Source organism: Odontesthes bonariensis, chromosome 11 (assembly GCF_027942865.1).
Source record: "Odontesthes bonariensis isolate fOdoBon6 chromosome 11, fOdoBon6.hap1, whole genome shotgun sequence".
In the NCBI taxonomy this organism is placed as follows: Eukaryota; Metazoa; Chordata; class Actinopteri; order Atheriniformes; family Atherinopsidae; genus Odontesthes; species Odontesthes bonariensis.
This window is the reverse complement of record NC_134516.1, coordinates 27,889,970-27,910,282: the sequence shown is the minus strand read 5'-3', so window position 1 is coordinate 27,910,282 and position 20,313 is coordinate 27,889,970. Positions and strand designations below refer to the sequence as shown.

Sequence of the window (20,313 nt, the reverse complement as noted above, 5' to 3'; positions counted from 1 at the left end):
TGATAAACCAGCCTAAATGGATTGGATGTCTAATTTAGTCTGGCTCCGATGAATGGATACAACGGAACATTGTTGATGAGCACAACCCGTTGTCTTTCAAACCGTGTCTGTGCCTATAGGCCAACGCTCTGACCCTCTGCCCCGCCCGCGTTGATTCAAAACACATCTCTGCGTTGTGATTGGTTTAGTTGCCATCTGCCAGATTCAGGGCAGTATTTTCAAAATGAAAAGTGGTTCGAAGCCAGACCCAACCGCAGGCAAAACATTTTGCCGTCCAGCAGTTGCCGCTGGTTTTCCAGGCTAAGTGGCCATATCAACCTAGGAAACAATCCAAACTGCAGACACCACAGCTTCAACCTTCCTGGAAGCTCTGATTTATTTATTCTATCCAGTCCCTCAGCAACATCTTTCCCAAACTGCACTGCCTGCTCTCCATCATTCATGTCTGCCTGGTACCATTTTCTTCATCCATTACAAACTTTCTATCACTTAATTTTCCTCTACTTACTGACAAACTTCTAGACTAACTAGATTTGATCTTCATGCCAACCCACTTTAGATTTTTATTAAATCTCTCAAGTATTCTCTTCATACATGGCACTTTTGTAAACACCAACTTCATATAATCCATGTATGCTCTAATTGGTGTAAGGCACATGCCTGACGTCTCTCTCTACCTACAACCCACTTGGAAGCTCTAATAATTATCTCCATCGTCATTGTAAATGCTAATGGAATGAGAAATCGTACACCCTGCCATAATGCCTATTTCTAGCCTCTGCCAGCCTGTTGTGAAATCTGCTGCACTTAGGCACAGTCTAATATCCTGAAAATATGCTCTTACTAAGTTAACAACTACTACAGGCACTCTAAAATACTCAAACGCTTTCCAAATAAGGCTATGTGGCCCTGATCCCAATGTATTTGCTAGATCCAGAAATATAATGTGCAAGTCTTTTTTCTCAATCTTTGCTGTCTGAATCTGATGCCAAATCTTGCTAGTGTGCTCTAAACACCCTGCGAAACCTGGTATTCCTGCCTTCTGCACAGTAGTATCTATTAAGCTATTCTTTTCTAAATAACTAGCTAATCTCTGTGCAACTAAACTAAAGAAAATCTTCCCCTCTACATTTAGGAGAGAGATCATCCGGAACCGACTCAGGTCCGAAGACTCGTTCTCCTTTGGAATAAGAACGCCTCCTGCCCTACGCCATGCTCTAAGAATAACCTGTTTCTCCCAAACTATTCTTAATTGTTTCCACAAAAACATTAGGATATCAGGTGCACTTTTATAAACCCAGTAGGGGACTCCATTTGGCCCTGGGGCCGATGAAGCCTTTCTACGCCTGACTACCTCCTCAACCTCCTTCCACCTAGGTGGTCTAACATCCATCTTATGAGCGATCTCTCCTAATGGTGGCATGTCAGGTGGAAGGCCTACTACTCTACACTGCTCAAGATCTGAATATGTATTTCTTAGATACTCTTCCACCTCTGACTTTGTTGCCTTAAGCCTCCCTTTTCCTGGTTAAACAATCCTTTAACAAAATTCAACAGGTCCCTGTAAAATGCAGTCCTTCCATATTCTTTCTTCTTTCTCTTTAACCTAAGATATTCAGCCCTTCTGAGTATTGCTAGCCTGCTTCTGAACTCTTCCTGCAAAACATTAATTCCCTCCCTCTCTTCTTCTGTAGCTCTTTTCCACTGCTTTCTTAAATTTCTTCTTTTTTTAACCAATTTCTCCATCTCTTTTTGCCGTTTAGACTTAACTACATGTTCTCTTTCAACTCTCTTTCCGTCTTGCACCCCAAATCTTTCTACACTATAGGAAATACCACGGTGGAGAGAGTCAGAGGTTTGGGGCAGATTAAATTAGTAAATCTCTAGCCTATCGCTTGCATTTCCTCCTAACCTACCTAAGAGTGTGCATCATAGCACAGAAACAGCACTGGTGAAAGTTACCACTGATCTCCTCTTAGCCTCTGATAGTCGACTTGTGTCTGTGCTTGTCCTGTTGGATCTCAGTGCTGCATTTGATACAGTCGATCACAGTATCTTATTAAAGAGACTTGAACATGTTATTGGGATTAAAGGAACTGCATTAGGCTGGTTTAAGTAATTTATCTGAAAGATTCCAGTTTGTTCTTGTAAATGAAGAATCTCCCTCATACACCAGAGTAAGTCATGGAGTTTCTCAGGGTTCTGTGCTTGGACCGATTCTTTTTAAGTTTATACATGCTTCCATTAGGAAACATTAGACAGCATGGTATAAATTTCCATTGCTATGCCGATGATACTCAGCTGTACGTATCTGTAAAACCAGATGAACCCAGTAGGTTGGTCAGACTACACGCATGCCTTAAAGACATTTGGCACTATATAAATAAAACTGAATTGAATTATACAGCACCAAATGACAACAAATGTCATCTGAAGGGCCAATATTACAGTCCAAATCAAGCCAATTGAAGTTCAATTCATTGTATTCATCATAATCCAATTAAAAATTAATACAATTCATTCATACAGAGCCAATTCAAAAACAATTTCCTAGCGAAGGAAACCGAGATATTACACATAATTGCATATAATTATATATTATATATAGGGCTGAGCAAGTTAACTCGTTATTATCGCGTTAATTATTTAACGTCGATAAATATTTTATTGCGCATTAACGCAGGTTTTATTATTTATTTCATTATTCTCATTCAAGTCTGTTGCCCTATTTTATTTTGTAAAAGTCTGTAGCTGTCTGTTACGGAACCGGAAAAGAAAGTAATTGGCGGATCCACCAAACATGGAGAAGGCTACGGAACTTTTACCCGGCCATTTTTATTTTAAAGTTCTTCCAGACGAGTCGACAGAACCAAAGTCATCTGTAAACACTGCCAATATGCCGCCCATTGATTGGAGGCGAGACTCCGGTTCTTTTCACAGATGTTTATTAACGCCATAGAACTAAATTTTCAAGTAAACAAAGTAAAAGACAACATTAGTTGCTGTAATCATTAAAGAAATAGCATTCTTAGCATTGTCGCTGGTACCAATAAATAATCAAAGTAATACTGGCCACTTTAGTCTACTTCTCAACCAACGGCAGAGTTATTCCCCAGAGGCAATCTTCACGGTCAAAACTAGGATTCTTTAACTTACACTTCTCCTTTGCATCACATTCACACAGTTACAGCAAACACCACAAAGCATGGTGTTATAAAATAAAAATAAACTAGCAGGTAACATCACTGCTACAGGTGCTCCTTGGTCTCTGAGTGAAGCTCACGGAGCTAACGAGCGCTACTTCCTGTTTTACTTGTTTCAACATAAAAGCACGCATTTCAAAATAAATAATAAAAAAAAAAACTCCTGCATTTACAGCCAAGTTGAATTGTCTTCTCAGCGTAGTAGTTCCAGTCTAAAATATCACTTAAAGGCAAAACACACAACTGATAGCAGCAAGTCATTCAAGGAAACAGACAGTGGAGCGAGGCTTCTACATTAAAAACTACCTAAAAATGCTGATGTTAAAAGTGTGTTTGCACGACAAATGTTATGGCACTTTCATTCATATGGCAGTGCATTTAAAATAAAACTACATGCTAAAGGCTATACACTTCTTTTGAATTCATTTTTGGATTTTGTGTACAAATGCGATTAATCAGGGAAATCATGTGATTAATTACATAAAAAAATGTAATTGTTGCCCAGCCCTTATTATATAATATAATTAAAATATTGTTAAAGAACCATCCATACTGCAAATTAACCTTGTGCTTTCCATAGTTGCACCAACTGATTACATGTTAAAACGATCGGCAGTGATGTGATGTTTTGTGTCACATTTGGCACTGACCTCCACCAGTAGGGTGTGGATTACTGTGTCGATTTGGCCCTCATCGGGGACGGTGGCCACTTCCTTGCCACACAGTTCTTTGGTCTTCAGGGCCTCAGTGCTGACCTTGAAACTCACGCTGCCTGCGTACACACAGACATACTCGGTCTAAAACTGGGCTGTAATAATTACTGCTCACAATGACTTCCCCTGTCACACAGTGTGTGCAGAGACGGCAAAACAGCTTCGCATCTGCTATTCCACCCAACTCATTATCCTCCCTGTTCCTCCATCCTTCCTCTGTGTTTTCCTTCTCCTCCTGTTTACCATCACATTCACCCTCATTAATCTCCATTTGTTGACTTATCCCATCTCTCCCCCATACAGCTCCATCTCCCATCCCCTCTCTTACTTCCTTCACAGCCCACAATCCTTCACATGGAGGACAAGTACAGATCAGCCCCCGAGGGAGAGGTTTCTGGATGTTTCGTCAGAGATACTACCTGACTTGTTGGTACAAGTGATTGTCAGCATTCCTCTAAGGGGGAGTTAGAGGATCGCAGTTTGACATTCATCAGAGCCTCGTCTCCATCCCTGCTGATGGAGGCTGATAGAAAGCCTCTGCTTTGAGGCCAGGAAGCATTCCAACAACAGGCGCAGTCTTCACTTCCAGCAGTGCAGATGCAACTAATGTCAGTGCCCTTAATAAGGTTTAATTAGCGTCATCTGTTTCATCTTTAAATCAAAGTTTAAGACTGTATTTGATGGAATAAACAATAACTTTATAAAGAAATATGAAAACTGTATTATATTGTTTGGGATAATAGCGTAATACAGTATTCACTTTTTGGTGAATAAGAGCTGGCTGACACAATCTGAAATCAAGTTCAATTCAAAGAGGGCCCCCAAACATTAGTGTCCTCATTTCAGTAGTGAATCAAATGTGAAGCAGTCACTATCTCCCACTCTGATCCTGAGATATGACATTAGATGTTGGCCAGAAAGGTGTTTCAGAGGGTGTTTTAAGTCAAAGCGAAGCTGATATTCTGGATGTAATGTGTCATTAATTCTTCATAATACATGAAACATTAAACTTAGCATGAAATGTATGTGCAGAGGCATAATAATGTACAGTATATGACCTGTAATACGATATATCTTGATGAAAGGCAAACGGGTGCATCGTTTCTGCTCAACACAACACTACCTAAAGTGGTTGGAGTCACAATCCATGAGAAGGTCTTGCTCTCTTCTCCACACAAACATACTGTGTACAGGCAGTCATGACAGTTTCTGGAGGTGTACTGTTCAGAATCAGCCAGCGTTACATTCACCTGCAGACAGATACAAAAGTAAAACATACACAGTGTCAACTTTTAATGAATCAACTCAATGTTCCATGACATCAAATTATACTTTGTGTATACATATGGAGTTATCAGGCCCCTCTCTGTGGAACCAGCTGGCAGTTTGTGTTCAGGAAGCAAGACACGCTCTCTACCTTTAAGATTAGGCTTAAAACTTTCCTTTTTGATAAACCTTATTGTTTGGGATTGCTCAGGTGACCCTGAAACATCCCATAGTTATGCTGCTATAGGCCTAGACTACTGGAGGACCTCCCATGATGCACCTCTCCTCACTCCGCTTTCTTTACTCTCCATGAACATATGACATTATTGTTGTCATGAACTTGTGTTTCTCTCTCAGCAGGTATCCCTGGCCTGGTGTCCACTCTTTCCTATCCTCTCAACCCCCAGCTGGTCGAGGTTGATAGACACCCTTTCCGGTTCTGATGGAAGTTTCTTCCTCTTAAAAGGAAGCTTTTTTTTTCTTTCCCCCATCACCTGATCACCTGTTAAAATGTGTTTATCAACACTGACAAATGTCCAACTATCCTGAAGCAAGGATGCAAGTTAAATGAATGTGATTCGCAGCACAGCAAAATTAAAAAAAAATTAAAAAGGAGGATGCTTCCACCTTAGATGGTGACCCAATACCTAATATCACCCCTATACAAAAGACTATGCAAACAAACACAGTACCAGTTAAATTACAGAAACACCTACTTATTAACTGCTACAATTAGAACAACATTTCAGACACCTAAAAACTCTAAAAAAGAAATAGCATCTCTAGGAAACTGAATATTTACCATAATGCACTTGGAGAGATAATTAAAGACAGTGGCTCTGAGTATGAACACCTCCCCTCTGATGACAGAGTAGGGCAAAGTGAGACTGACAAAGAATGGCTGGAAGACTGTTAGTCCAATGTTGGGTGACACGCCAAAGCCTAAAGAGGAAATGCAGAAAGCTCCAGCTGCCCACTTAGTGATGGTGTCAGGGACTGTCTTCTCCATATCCACTGATCCGTTGTCACTGTACAAATAGACAAGCAACATTAATTTTAAAAGCTCAAGTATGAGGGTCTTTTCTTTTCTTATTCATAAATGGAAATAAGATAAATACTTAAAAAAATATGACAGAAAGACACATGAGAAGATCTCTTACAATTTGGATAGAAATGCCCAAGGGAATGTTCAATCCTTCATTCAGTACAAGTACATTTTAATATAACCTGCACCCAAAAATTTTGCAAACAAATATGGATCATTTTATTATACAGACCAAGCTTTCTTATTTTCTACACTAAAATAATTACCAATTTAAACCAAACAATCCTGCCAAAACAAACCAAAATGCACAAATGCTTGAAAAAAAAAAATTGTATTGCTCTAATCCTTTTAATATGCATTAACATTACCCCACAGTAACAAGGTCCCAGATCCAGGTCTCCGGAAAGAACGTTCTGACCGTCTCCTTTTTCTCCTCCTCTCTACCTCTCATCATGCCATCTGAACTCAGTGGCACCATGCTGGAGATCCTCTGAAAAGGATTCGCTATGTCTAAGAAGACATAGATGAAAAGAAAAAAAATAATTACACCACTACACTTATCCAACAGAAACAAGCTCCCAGATCCAAGTCTCAGGGAAGAATTTTCTTATAGTTTCCTTGGTCTTTCCAATGCTATCTTCATTAGGCACACAATGTCCTGACGACTTCTCAGATAATTCAAAGACTGAAAGAACACATGATTTACACAAAACTGTATTTTGTTATAGAAGTTTCTATTTCTGGTGTCATTATGAATGGACTTAAAAACGCCACAAAACATACAATCAACTTCAAATAGTCGTGTGCAGAAATATGGTTTCTTCACGTCAGAGTTTGTCACAATTTTGATTCCGATGTCCTAGAAGTGGAGAGAAAGAAAACCAAATTAGAAGGTAAAGCCATGTACTGTATGCAATTCTACCATTAGCCATTTTAAAGATAGGAATAGAAGAACATTTGAGTGAAGCTCAAACTGCTAGAGATAGAGAGTAATACTGACAGATGAAGGTTGTAAAGAGAGATGCGGAAAAAGTGACAGTTTGAGAAGTAGCTCCAATACATAATGTCCAAATTAGCTCAGGATGAAGTGAAGGAAAAGTAAAAAGCTGGTTAAAATATACAGTCAAGGATAAAAAGTGTAGAGATGGATAGTTTTGACACAATCACTGATGTCAGTTAAATATATTTTTGCCTAAATGTGTAATGCAATGCATGCAAGCTTCGCCTACAGCTAAGACAATGAAAACATTTCTACTTTAAAGATGCTGTAGACGTCATCCTTCTCTGTGGACTGGCCGAAGTAGAGCGAGCGCTTTCTTCGATCACTGAGTGAAGCAATAATCGCAGGTTCTGGTTCTGGTTCAGGCTCAGGCTCAAGCTCTAAAATTTCCATGGGGATGCACGGGTACGGCTCAGAGTCCTCAACCTCATGGAAGTACCCAGAGAGCTTCTGTATGGGCAGCTGGCTGTACACCTGTAGGAAGACACACCCCTGCACATGAGCCTGGGTAGATGCGAAGCCTTTTCTCATCTTTAAAGCACAGGGTTTTATGCTGTTTACAACACAAACACAGGTCACAGTGTTGGTAAAGGTACAGATGTGAAGATGGGTCAAAGATGATCAGTGTTGTACATAGTCAACAGTGAGCTCCTGCTCAGACTGCAGCAGGAGGACGCTTTGGTCGATGGCTCTGACAGAGCACAGGGAGCTTGGGTGAGCCTGCAGCTTCAGTCTGGTCTGCCCTTGGGGAAGCTCCTGGAGAGAGGAGAACTTGAGGGACACCTGCATAGGAAATACCACGGTGGAGAGAGTCAGAGGTTTGGGGCAGATTACATGAAGTCTAGCGCCATGTCATGTGTTAATTAGAAACTCGTATTTTCATATTTCCTACCTTGTTATTGAGGCAGAGCTGAATGGGGAAGTTCTCGCTGTCAGCCACAGCCTCTCCATTGGGCATCACAGCGTAAACTACCACCTGAGCAACTGGTGCCAGGTTTATGACCCGACTGAGAGGTACAGTCAACTCTCCTTTGTTAACTGGGACAAATAACAAGCAAACAAATGTAACATTATATTACTGACAACAGCACCTTGTGACTTTTTTTCAAAGAAAGGCTTATAAGTTATAAAGGCTATAAAGTTATAAAATCAACTTCCATCTAGGGTTGTCATATTTCATATATGGTTAATGCTCATGCTCCTTGAACCACTCTTTCACAGTTTGAGCCAATGAATCCTGGCATGGTCATCTGGGATTTAGCAGAGTACAATCTTTATGCTCCCTTGCAGCCCCCTTGAAGCCTCAATTTTTTCCATTTTGCCTCACAGAGAAGTGGTTTTCTTAGAGCTACACAGCCATCCTGTCCCAGTACCTTCAATTATTTTCACATGGCGTGTGTGGAAATTCTTACCATTACTATTAATCATTGCTGTGAGTTCTTCTGTTGATTTTTTTTTTTCCAATATGATTTTATCAAACGCTTATTTACTAAAAATATATATATATGTTTTTTTTTTGTTTTGGGGGGCTTTTTATGCCTTTAATGGACAGGACAGTTGGAGAGAGACAGGAAGCAGGGGGCAGAGAGAGGGGGAAGATATGACCGGCGGCAAAGGGCCGTCCAGTGTGGGACTCAAACCGGGGCCAGCCTCTGTACATCGGGCGCCTGCTGTACCCACTACGCCACCGACCACCCCACGAAAAGTAGTTAAACAATCCCATTACTTATTTTGTCTACCAATAATTTGATCTTTCTAAATGAGAGTTACATCTTTTCCACGACTACATGATGTGACTTCTGACATGGTCTTTTAAGGAATGAGAAACCACACACTGCATCAGTTAGGGTTAATCTTTTTCTTCTTAGTTAAATAATAGGGCTGGGCAACGATTAAAATCTTATTAATCACATGATTTCCCTGATTAATCGCATTTGTACACAAAATCCAAAGATGAATTCAAAAGTAGTGTATAGCTTTTAGCATTTAGCTTTATTTTGTGCTGCCATATGAATGAAAGTGCCATAACATTTGTTGTGCAAACACACTTTTAACATCAGCATCTTTCTGTAGTTTTTATGTAGAAGCCTCGCTCCATTGTCTGTTTCCTTGAATGACTTGCTGCTATTAATCGGCGTTAAATAATTAATATAACAAGTTAACGTGATAATAACGAGTTAACTCGCCCAGCCCTATTAAACAACATTGGTTTGTACCAGTTCCTGCTTTGACAGCCACAGGGACACGACCGTGTTGCACTATTGCACCTCTGGAAAGCACCTACAGAAAAGAAAAAAACAAGCAGAGAAATAGATTTATTTAATGCAGTGGTCTCAAACTGATCCTTAAAGGGCCGGTGTGACTACAGGTTTTTGTTCCAACCCTGCAGCAGCACAGCTGACTTGTTTCATTCAATCTACTGAACTGGTTAAGACCTTCAGTGCAGACAGTTCTGTGGATTGAAAGAAACAAGTCAGCTGTGCTGCTGCAGGGTTGGAACAGAAACCTGCAGCCACACCGGCCCTTTCAAAGATCAGTTTGAGACCCCTGATTTAATCATTTTGACATGAATGAAGTAAGAATTAAAGGACAAATATATCTGCACTCTTTAAGAATACAATTAGATGTTTACTTTCTGACAGCACCAGATGGGCGTTGGTGTACTGACAGCAGCTATAAGCCATAACACATACCAGGTAAAAAAAGTCCAGGACCTCCTGTCCCTTCTTTAGCTCCTCTCCCTGGATGATGTACTGAGCACGCAGAAATGCATTCTTGTTGCAGGAGAACCTCTCATTGGCCTGCATGAGCTTCAGAAAACTGTTGCTCTTGGAGTAAAATTCTCTGACATAGTGGTGTACAGACCCGTACTCTGATCTCCAATCGGTAGGTACATGTGGTTCATTATCCGTTGTATTTTTAGAGCTTGCCTGTTAAGGGGGTAAGGTCAAAGGTTGATATCAGAGTGGGAGCTTGACCTAACATTTTCAAACATAAACTAACATAAAAAAAACTTATTTCAATGGAACACAGGCCAGCGTGTGCCACATTTAATACCTCAAGTATGATTAGTATCATGAGCTTCTACTGCAATGTTCCAAAAGACAAGAAATTCAAATAACCATCGTAAACAGCAACTAACCCTCAGATACACAGAGTGCCTCCAGAGGGATGTGTCCAGAGTAAACAGAGCCATGCCCTTCGTGTCTGTTGTGAGCATTAACGATGGCCAGATTCCCACGGACAAATAGACTGCCTCATTAGCAACAGGTCTGTTGTCTGGACCGACCACTTTGATCTGCAAAACAGTCAGAAAGTAAAGGTGGGATTTAAAGATACAATAAAGAAAAGTTGTCTATTCTCTTATCATTATGATTCTGACATCCCTCTATTCCAGTCTGATAGTGAACCTAAAACTTATGAACATGATCATTGGATGTTTAAGGCTTACACTTTTAGAAGCATGAAGGAAATCTATTTTGTGCAGATATGACAGATGCCTGAAAGTAGCATAAAATGTCACCCACTGGTTCAAATGATTAGAAACTATTTTCTGAGTCACTATGCATACAAACATTCCGCTGAGAGCAAAAATTTAGCTTGCATTCATAATACAAACAAATTGGGAGATCCCAATTTGTCTCTGGATGAGACACTGACGCTGTGACGCCAGTGACGCTTTGCTTTTTGCGGTAAGACGTATTGCATCACTTCCTGTTACCTTGCTTGTGCACTGTGGAATTTCTTGCTCCGCTTGGACTACTGAATCTTCGATTAGCTTACTTTCCACATATTTCTAGGATTTCTAAGAAAAGTGGCAAATAGTTTCAACTTTATGTAAAAGGATTAAACCTTAACAGCATATTAAACTAAAATAAGTGAAAGAGGCAGCTGCATATTAGAATTACAGCACAAAACAAACAGAGAATCCCACAATCATCCAACAATTCACAAATGTGAGAATTTTTTCTGGAAAATTTGAAGTTTTCTGCATTAAAGGCCAGCATTTAAAAAGAAAGCAGAGAAAGTGTGGACCATTTTCTTTTATAGTCAAGATTAAGTCGTAATAGGAAACAACTTACATTTGGCTAAATTCGTGGTTATAGCAGGTACTGATACAAAGAGGGGAAGGGTACCACCAATTAAAAATCAAAGGCTGACAATCGTTTTGGAGGTTTTCTCAGTTCAAAAATGGATATACATAATACTACTAAAAGCACAACTGGACAAGAAATTGACAAGAAATAGTTTACAAGTCTCAAAATGGCAAACTGGTGCACCACTTTTTTTGTTAATATGAAAAAAAAACAAAAAAAAACAATGCTCATGCTCAATTTGTTTACTACAAACAAACTGTGTTTGAAAAAGAAAAACAGTAACATTATACCAAAATATAGAAAGCTAATGTTGCAAAAAGATTTCATGCTCATTTGAGGTGGCAGAAGTTAGAAATGATAATGGTGATTCGGAAGTTTTATCCCTCATCAGATCAATACATGAAACTCATATCTGAAGATCATATCCATCTTTCCAACATTTGACCTTTGGAAATTGTTCAGATACATATTTTCTGTTTGGTGCTCGTTTGATTTTTTGATACTTAAACACATAAAGGAAGTTTGGATGATTTTCTTCATATTTATGAAAATTTGATAATAACAGTGTTAAAAAGTGCTAAACAAGAAGGGATAAGATGAGTTACAGTTAAGTGGATATTCACAAAAACACAATAAAATGTGTGATAAAAGTATAATATATCGCCAAAAGCTTACCTTTAACGGTACTATAGGAATTTGGTTGTTACTGGGTATCAGTTTTAATGGGTCATTTAGATGGAAACTCGGCTAGCAGACAAAGCAATCAAAACAGGGCTACACACAGACCCAGCAACAAAGCTAACAGCACCTCTGAGGTTGTTCTTTAAAAGATGTTTTAAGTTGGCAACCTAAAAACACACTGCTTCTTTAGCAGATACATTCACTAGGGACCAAACGTAAAAGAATGAACACTACTTAATTACTTTAATTCAATTCAGTTTTATCTATATAGCGCCAACTTACAACAAATGTCATCTCAAGGCACTTAAATGATATAGTCCACCTTTAATAAAGGTCGGGGAAAAAAAGATTTCCTCAAAGACCTCTCTTAATGTCATTAAGATTCTTCCTCTGGCTCCCACTGGTATCTAACCACATTTCACAGTAATAGAACCTTCAGGAAAAACTTTTTGTTACAGTTCACACCACACTTTGGCGAGTCTGATTACCTTTCCCTCAAATGGCATGCCAGGCTTGTATGATGCAGGTACATGCTCAAAGGTAACCGTTCTGATCTGACTGCTGAAGCTGGTCGTCCCACTGCCACCAAGAATGACTCCTAGATGGTGGTAAACATACAGACCACAGTTAATCAGGAACAGGTGCTGCCAATTCAGAGAATAAGGCAAGGCAAGTTTATTTTTATAGCACAATTCGTACACGAGGCAATTCAAAGTGCTTTACAGCTACATAAAATCACAAGACGGGAAATGCAATCATTCCAAAAAACATAAAATAACCATTAATTAATTAAATTAAAATCAAAGAGTGCAGATAAAATACTTTCAGGTGACATATGCACAGCTAAATGGAACTGTTTCAGCCTGGATTTAAACATTGTCAGAGTTGAGGCCCGTCTCACATCTTCTGGAAGACTGTTCCAGATATTAGGAGCATAAAACTGAAACGCAGCCTCACCTTGTTTATTCCTGACTCTGGGCACCAGTAGGAGACCCCTCCCTGAGGTTCTCAGAGTCCCAGTTGGTTCATATGGCTCTAACATGTCAGAGATGTACTTTGGTGCTAGACCATGAAGAGACTTGTACACGAGCAGAGCTGTTTTAAAGTCTATTCTCTGAGCAACAGGAAACCAGTGCAGAGACCTGAGCACTGGACTAATGTGGTCGTATTTCCTCGTTCTAGTCAGGACTTGAGCAGCAACATTCTGGATGTACTGCAGCTGTCTTATGGCGCGTTATCACAAGCTCGCTTCGGCTCGGCACCTCAGCCCTGGTTCCAAGCGAGCCGAAGCGTTACTAAAAAGGGACGTCAGCAGACTGCCTTCAAATGATTGACCGATGAGTGTCGTCACTGGAAGCATCATAACCGCGCGACGACCGACTAGAATGTAAATAAATACAAGACTCAAGACAAGACTCCACATTTTACTGCTTCAGTTTGTACTGCTGCGAGATGGCTTCGCAGAGGAAATCCACTCCTTGGTCGGTCGAGGAGGTCCAAACGTTCGGCGCCGTCTAAATGACGTCACAGAGGTTGGAAACACAACCAAACCGAGCTGTGCCGAGCCGTGGCGAGCTAGTGGAAAAGCGCCATAAACGGGCTGTAATGGCGCATTTCCACTAGCTTGGTACGGCTCGGTTGTGTTTCCATTACAAACGTGTATACTTCGTGCCTCCTCGACGTGGGCAGGGTCGTCGTAACACGGCTGCGCGTGTTGCTGCTCACCCTGTGGCTTTTTGTTCGGTACGGCATGCTAGTGGAAAAGCGCCTTTAAATGGACTGTACTTGTATAGCGCTTTTCTAGTCTAACTGACCACTCAAAGCGCTTCTAACACTACATGCCACATTCACCCATTCGCACACACTCATACAGCACGTCTACATCTATACACACTACGTGCTTTATATTCATTCACACAACCATTCATACACCGACAGATTTATCGGTAGGCAACGTGGGGTTCAGTGTCTTGCCCAAGGACACTTCGACATGTAGCCCGTGGAAGCCGGAGTCGAACCACCGACCTTCCGATTGGTGGGTGACTGCTCTTCCTCCTGAGCTACAGCCGAGCCCAGTGAGCAGGCCATTACAGTAGTCTAACCTGCTGGAGACAAACGCATGGATTATTCTTTCTAAGTCTGGTTTAGACACTATTCCTTTGATTCTGGCAATGTTTTTCAGATGGTAAAAAGCTGATGATGTTACTGATTTAATCTGGCTGTTAAAGTTCAGATCTGAGTCCAATATTACCCCGAGATTTCTAACTTGATAATTAGGTTTTAGAAAGAGAGTCTCAAGGTGACTGATAACACTTTCTCTTTGTTTCTGTGGGCCACAAACAATGATTTCAGTTTTGTTTGAGTTTAGCTGGAGAAAATTTTTTTGCATCCACATACTGATCTGTTCGATGCAGCGACACAATGTATCTACAGCCCCGTGTTCTCCTGCCGTCAGTGACACGTAGATCTGGGTGTCATCTGCATAGTTGTGGTAGGACACATAGCTGTGTGTTAGCTGGGCTAACGGAAGCATGTACAGATTGAACAAAAGGGGTCCTAGTATTGACCCCTGGGGAACCCCACAAGTCTTTGGGTCTGAGACACGGTTACCAATTTCAACAAAATACTTCCTGTCCTCGAGATAGGACTTGAACCAGCTTAAAGCACTACCAGAGATTCCCACCCAGTCTTCTAACCTCTGTAATAAGATTGGATGATCAACTGTGTCAAAGGCAGCATACAGGTCCAGCAGAACTAAGACTTTGTTCACAGGATCTAAAGCCCCTTTCACACTGCGACCCGCTACCTTAGCGGGTCCAAATTGCACCTTCGACCCGCGTCGAGCAATGTGAACGCTTGCCGTGTTAGGTGACCCGTGTCGCCTGAAGCCAAGTTCAGGGGGCATTGCCTAGTGGCAGAGCGTCACACTAAACACATAAAATGCTGGGCGTGTAAAATGAGGTAGGCACAAGCCATGCGTCGGAGGTAGGGTTAAATACACCTTGAGGACTTGTTTTTGCAATTGTATATGCAGTTCATGGAGATGTTATTTTACGGGGTGTGGATGGTTACAACGTGGGATGCCGCCGAAGAACATATGCAGAGAATACAAAAGCACTATAGTCCCCGAAATGTGGCGGTAAATAACGTCCTCTGCTCGGAGGCTGAGGAGCTCGCGGACCTCCTTGTCTCCCCAGTTAGCCATCTTCAAAAATTTCTCGAACTTGAAGTAAAACAGATTGAAACTTGTCCTCACCTGTCGCTGTTGTTCTGAATCAGCTGTCCATTCTGTCTTTTAAACTCCTCACGTCACGCCACGCCCACGTCCAACCCGCGTCAATTGCGTTCACACCAAACTCGGCTCGGCAAAAAGACTAGGGTCCGACGCGGGTCGAAAGGCGAGTCGAGTTGACGCGGCAGCCAGGGTTGGCAGTGTGAACGCAACAGCGGACACGCTAAATTCGCAGATTAAACGCAGGTTATTCCTCAGTGTGAAAGGGGCTTAAATAGCGCCTGAAGGACGCCGACTTTCTCCAAACTGTTATCGGTGAATAGATTAAAGTATTTTATGCCAAATATGAGGTCCAGGATTTAAAAAAAGAAAAAGAAAAAAAGAAAAAGAAAAAACTTCTCCTTTAATGACAGCAGTTTTAAAGGCCTTTGGAAATGTTCCAGTCTGGAGTGAGATGTTGACTAGATGAGCAAGCTGTGGTAACAAACTGCTCAGCACAGACTTTAGGAATCTAGTGGGCAACTCATCAAGGCAGCACGTTGATGAACTCAGACTGCAGATGGTCTCTTCGGCTGTTTTGTCAGTAACAGGTGTGAAATGTGTCAGCTCTAGATGTCTAGCTGGCTGCAGAGTAGTTATTTGTGTTGTGGAAATTATTGCATTTTTAATGCCTTGAACTTTGTCATTAAAGAATGTTGCAAACTCATTACACTTGGATGTAGAAATGAGTTCTAAAGGCAGTGAAACTGGAGGGTTTGTTAATCTGTTTACTGTAGCATACAGGACACGAGAGTTGTTACTGCAGTTTTTGATGATTTCAGAAAAATAACTCTCCCTCGTTCTACGCAAAGTCTGGTTGAACCCACATAGCTTTTCTTTGTAAGTCTCATAATGAACCTGGAGCTTTGACTGGAGCCATTTCAGTTCGGCTATCCAAAACATTTCAGAGACTTGATGTATAAGAGTTCAACAGATCATCAACATCAGAACACAGGGTGTTCTCAAACCTAATTATTTCCATAAACTGTCTCCCTGTTCTGTCATTTATGAGTCTTCCCCGAACAACTGCAGACCCAACTGCTGGTTTGGGTGTAACAGACAGGTCGAAGAAAACACAGAAATGATCAGATAAACCAACATTGACGACATCCACATTTGAAATAACAACACCCCTTGAAATGAGCAGATCTACAGTGTGCCCTCTGTTGTGGGTGGGCTCAGTCACATGCTGAGTTAGACCAAACATTTCATGGACAGCAGTGAGTTATTCAGCTTGCTTGTTATGGGCTACATCCATGTGCACAGTCAAGTCCCCTGTTATGACTAAACAGTCAAAAGCAGTGCACACAATTGTAAGTAATTCAGTAAAATCATCAATAAAGCAATTCTGTGGTGGTTTGTAAATGGTGACACAAAGTATGGAATATTGTTTTTATCTCCATCTTGAATGAAAAAACCCAAATGACAACTTGTGGGTGGGTATATTGTCCCTGAATATGGCACAAACACCCCCACCCCTCTGGTTTTCTCGTGTTTCAGACACAAAATGGAAGTGAGGTGGACTAGACTCAATCAGGACTGCATTAGCTGTGTTTTTCTCGAGCCATGTCTCAGTTAAAAACATAAAATCAAGATTGTGAGACAAAATAAAACAAACAATTAAGAATGATTTGTTACTTAAAGATCTGGCATCGAGTACTGCATGTTTGAGATTAACGAGAGTTGAACTGAACGCTGTGTTCTTGCAAGGGATATGGATAAGATTTCTCTGATTGGATCTGTCTGTCCCTCTCTTCACGTGGGTCCCTGTCAGCCTACCTGTGCCATGTTCCTCCAGCTCAGCGGTCACCTCAAAGCTGTCAGTATTTATGTTCTCGTCACGGAAAAATTCCTCCATGTCCACAATTTGTGTGGCACATCCACTTTTATCCGTCTAGAATATAATTAAACAGATGAATTAAAACAAATAAACCACCATTCAAGAAGATAACAAGTGACATGTTTTCCATTTGGAATACTCACAGTCAGTTCAAACATCCTGCACATGGTTTCTGGGTGCGGTATGCGCCAGTAAAACCAGGTGATAGTTCTGCAAAAGTTTGCCTTTACTGAACCAAGAACTGGTTTCCCATACGTATATCTGCAGGAGAGTGAGCAGAAATACAGATATGCTGTTTAATCATGCGATTAATTCGATTAAAATTAGGTTAGATTTTAATCGTTGCCCAGCCCTAATTTTTACATTAGTCAGACTTTGTTTAAGACTATTAATTAGCAGTTCAGTAGCAAATACTTTGTACAGTTGTCGTCGTTACAATGAGAGTCCATAAGGGGAGATAGCCAATGCTGCCATGACTCTTCTCTAGTTATCAGTGTGACAAACAGTAATTTGTGCACCAAAGTTGATGACCCAAAAAGTCCCATCTGGAGGGAATTCATCATCACACTAGCAAGGTAATGAAATAGAATAACTGACCAAGCTCCAACCAGGACTGCTGCCACTGACCTGCACATCCGACTTATTTCCAAAAACAGTTCAATTATTTAAAGAGTCGAAAAAAGGGAATAGCTGCATCATCGTAACTTGTACTTCACTTGACATTACCATAAAGGCAAGGCAAGGCAAGGCATCTTTATTTATATAGCGCATTTCATACCACAGGCAACTCAATGTGCTTTACATAAAGACAAGGCATTTAAAAGAACAGCATAAAGCAGCATAAAAACAAGCAATTTAAAGAGAAAAAAAACAGAATAAAAATTAAAGCAATCAAAGAAGAGGGGAAAAAGAAAAATATAAACTCAACCATAAGCACACCGAAAGAGAAATGTTTTTAAGCTGGATTTAAAAGTGCTTACAGTTGTGGCTGATTTCAGTTCTGCTGGTAGTTTGTTCCAGTTGTGAGCAGCATAACAGCTTAAAGCTGCTTCACCGTGTCTAGTTTGAACTCTGGGCTCCACTATCTGACCTGAGTCAGCAGATCTCAGAGCTCTACTGGGTTTATAGTCTACCAGCATGTCATTCATGTATTCTAGATCTAAACCATTCCGTGATTTGTAGACGAGCAGCAGAACTTTAAAATCTATTCTGTATCTGACCAGGAGCCAATGTAAAGACTTGAGAACTGGGGTGATGTGATCTGATCTCTTTGTTCTGGTTAAAACTCGGGCTGCAGCATTTTTAGACTCTTTTGGGGGAGTCCAGTCAGAAGACCGTTACAGTAGTCAAGTCTGTTGGAGATGAAAGCATGAATCAGCTTCTCCTGATCTATTTGGGACATGAAACCCTTAATTCTGGATATCTTCTTAAGTTGATAAAAGGCTGATTTGGTGACTGAGTTGATATGATTGTTGAAGGTCAGGTCTGAGTCTATCAGCACGCCGAGGTTCCGAACTTGGTCTTTAGTTTCTAGAGACGGTGACTCAAGATGTTTACTGACAGCAAACCTCTTCTCTTTGTTGCCAAACACAATGACCTCAGTTTTTTCTTGATTTAACTGAAGGAAATTTTGGTTCATCCACTTTTTGACTTGCTCTAAGCAGTCGCACAATGACTCTATAGGACTGCAGTCATCTGGAGACAGTGCGAGATATATCTGTGTGTCATCTGCATAGCTGTGGTAGTTGACTTTAGAGTTCTTCAGAATTTGACCCAGAGGCAGCATGTATAGAGTGAACAGAAGGGGTCCAAGAACTGACCCCTGAGGAACTCCACATGTCATAGCCACTGGATCAGATTGATTACTTCCAATAGTCACAAAATAACTCCGCTCCTCCAAGTAGGACCTGAACCATTCTAGGACTGTCCCGCTGAGTCCTGCCTAAGGTTTCCAACCTGTTCAGCAGTATACTGTGATCCACAGTGTCAAATGCAGCACTGAGATCCAACAATACCAGAACTGACACCTTGCCTGAGTCAGTGTTCAACCTTATGTCATTTAACACTTTAATAAGAGCCGTTTCTGTACTGTGGTGAGGTCGGAAGCCTGACTGAAATTTGTCAAAGAGTCCACTGGAGTTCAAGAAGTTACTGAGTTGATTAAAAACCACTTTCTCAACAATCTTGGCTTTAAAAGGAAGATTTGAGATGGGTCTGTAGTTGGTTAAAATGGAAGCATCCAATGTTGTCTTTTTTAGGAGTGGCTTGATGGCAGCTACTTTTAAGGGTTTAGGAAACGTGCCTGATTGAAGTGAGCAGTTTATTATTTGCTGCAAATCTGTTTGGACAGAGCTTACAATAGTTTTAAAGAAGTCAGATGGCATTGTGTCAAGACAGGATGTCGATGGTTTAAGATGCTGGACTGTTTCTTCTATGGTTTTTTGGTCAACTGTATTGAATTCTGACATCATAGTTGATTGATTCCTAGGTGGTTTTAAGGTTTGTGTCAATTTATTATTTTGCTGATTTATGTTGATATTTAGCCTTATAGATTTGATTTTTTCATTGAAAAAACAAGCAAATTCATTGCATTTTTCTGTGGAACAGAGTTCTGAAACTATCTGTTTTGGGGGGGCTGTCAGCTTATTAACCATAGCAAACAGAGCACAAGTGTTGTTGATGTTCTTTTTAATCATTTCAGATAAGTGTTGCTGTCTAGCGCGGAGTAACCCGTGGTTAAAATTACAAAGACTTAAAAACAACAAAAATGTACTCATCCACTTTTAATAGCCATCTTACCAATAACCATGATTTAATACTCACTTTCCACAAATCTTCATCGTGACCTGCTTATCCAGGATGGTTATCACATTGGGCAAGTGAACCTTTACTTCATACTTTGGCAAAACTATAGCAACGGAAACAGAAATAAAAGTCTTTCAAGTGAAAAGTTACAAAACGTATTTCAAAGGCAGTGTTTTTGTAACTAAAATGTACTTTTTTTTTAACCATAACTGCATCTCACCGTATTCCTTGATGTCAAAACTGTGGGACATTTCCTCTCCCTTGTCTGTCAAGGCAGTGATAATATAGCTTCCCTGTACAGCTTCAGGAATCATGGGGTGCGAAAGGTCAAGTATGCCGCCAACAATGGCCTTATCCAGCCACTGGGCAATGCGATTTGAATTCGGATCCTG

General features: G+C 40.7%; 1 protein-coding gene across 1 annotated transcript in view; it reads right to left on the bottom strand.

The window, feature by feature from the left end:
* The window catches only part of LOC142391890 (alpha-2-macroglobulin-like), a 47,229-nt gene that overhangs the window by 17,359 nt on the left and 9,557 nt on the right, over nt 1–20,313 (bottom strand). The window contains exons 6-21 of the mRNA XM_075478073.1: nt 20,142–20,310; nt 19,940–20,024; nt 17,260–17,377; nt 17,056–17,170; nt 12,494–12,603; nt 10,370–10,525; nt 9,921–10,157; nt 9,444–9,507; nt 8,120–8,265; nt 7,861–8,010; nt 7,483–7,701; nt 7,011–7,086; nt 6,596–6,737; nt 5,985–6,210; nt 5,040–5,166; nt 3,854–3,975 (exon numbers count right to left, since the gene is read on the bottom strand). Coding sequence (XP_075334188.1) covers nt 3,854–3,975; nt 5,040–5,166; nt 5,985–6,210; nt 6,596–6,737; nt 7,011–7,086; nt 7,483–7,701; nt 7,861–8,010; nt 8,120–8,265; nt 9,444–9,507; nt 9,921–10,157; nt 10,370–10,525; nt 12,494–12,603; nt 17,056–17,170; nt 17,260–17,377; nt 19,940–20,024; nt 20,142–20,310 — 2,262 coding nt within the window. The remainder of the gene's footprint in view (nt 1–3,853; nt 3,976–5,039; nt 5,167–5,984; nt 6,211–6,595; nt 6,738–7,010; nt 7,087–7,482; nt 7,702–7,860; nt 8,011–8,119; nt 8,266–9,443; nt 9,508–9,920; nt 10,158–10,369; nt 10,526–12,493; nt 12,604–17,055; nt 17,171–17,259; nt 17,378–19,939; nt 20,025–20,141; nt 20,311–20,313) is intronic.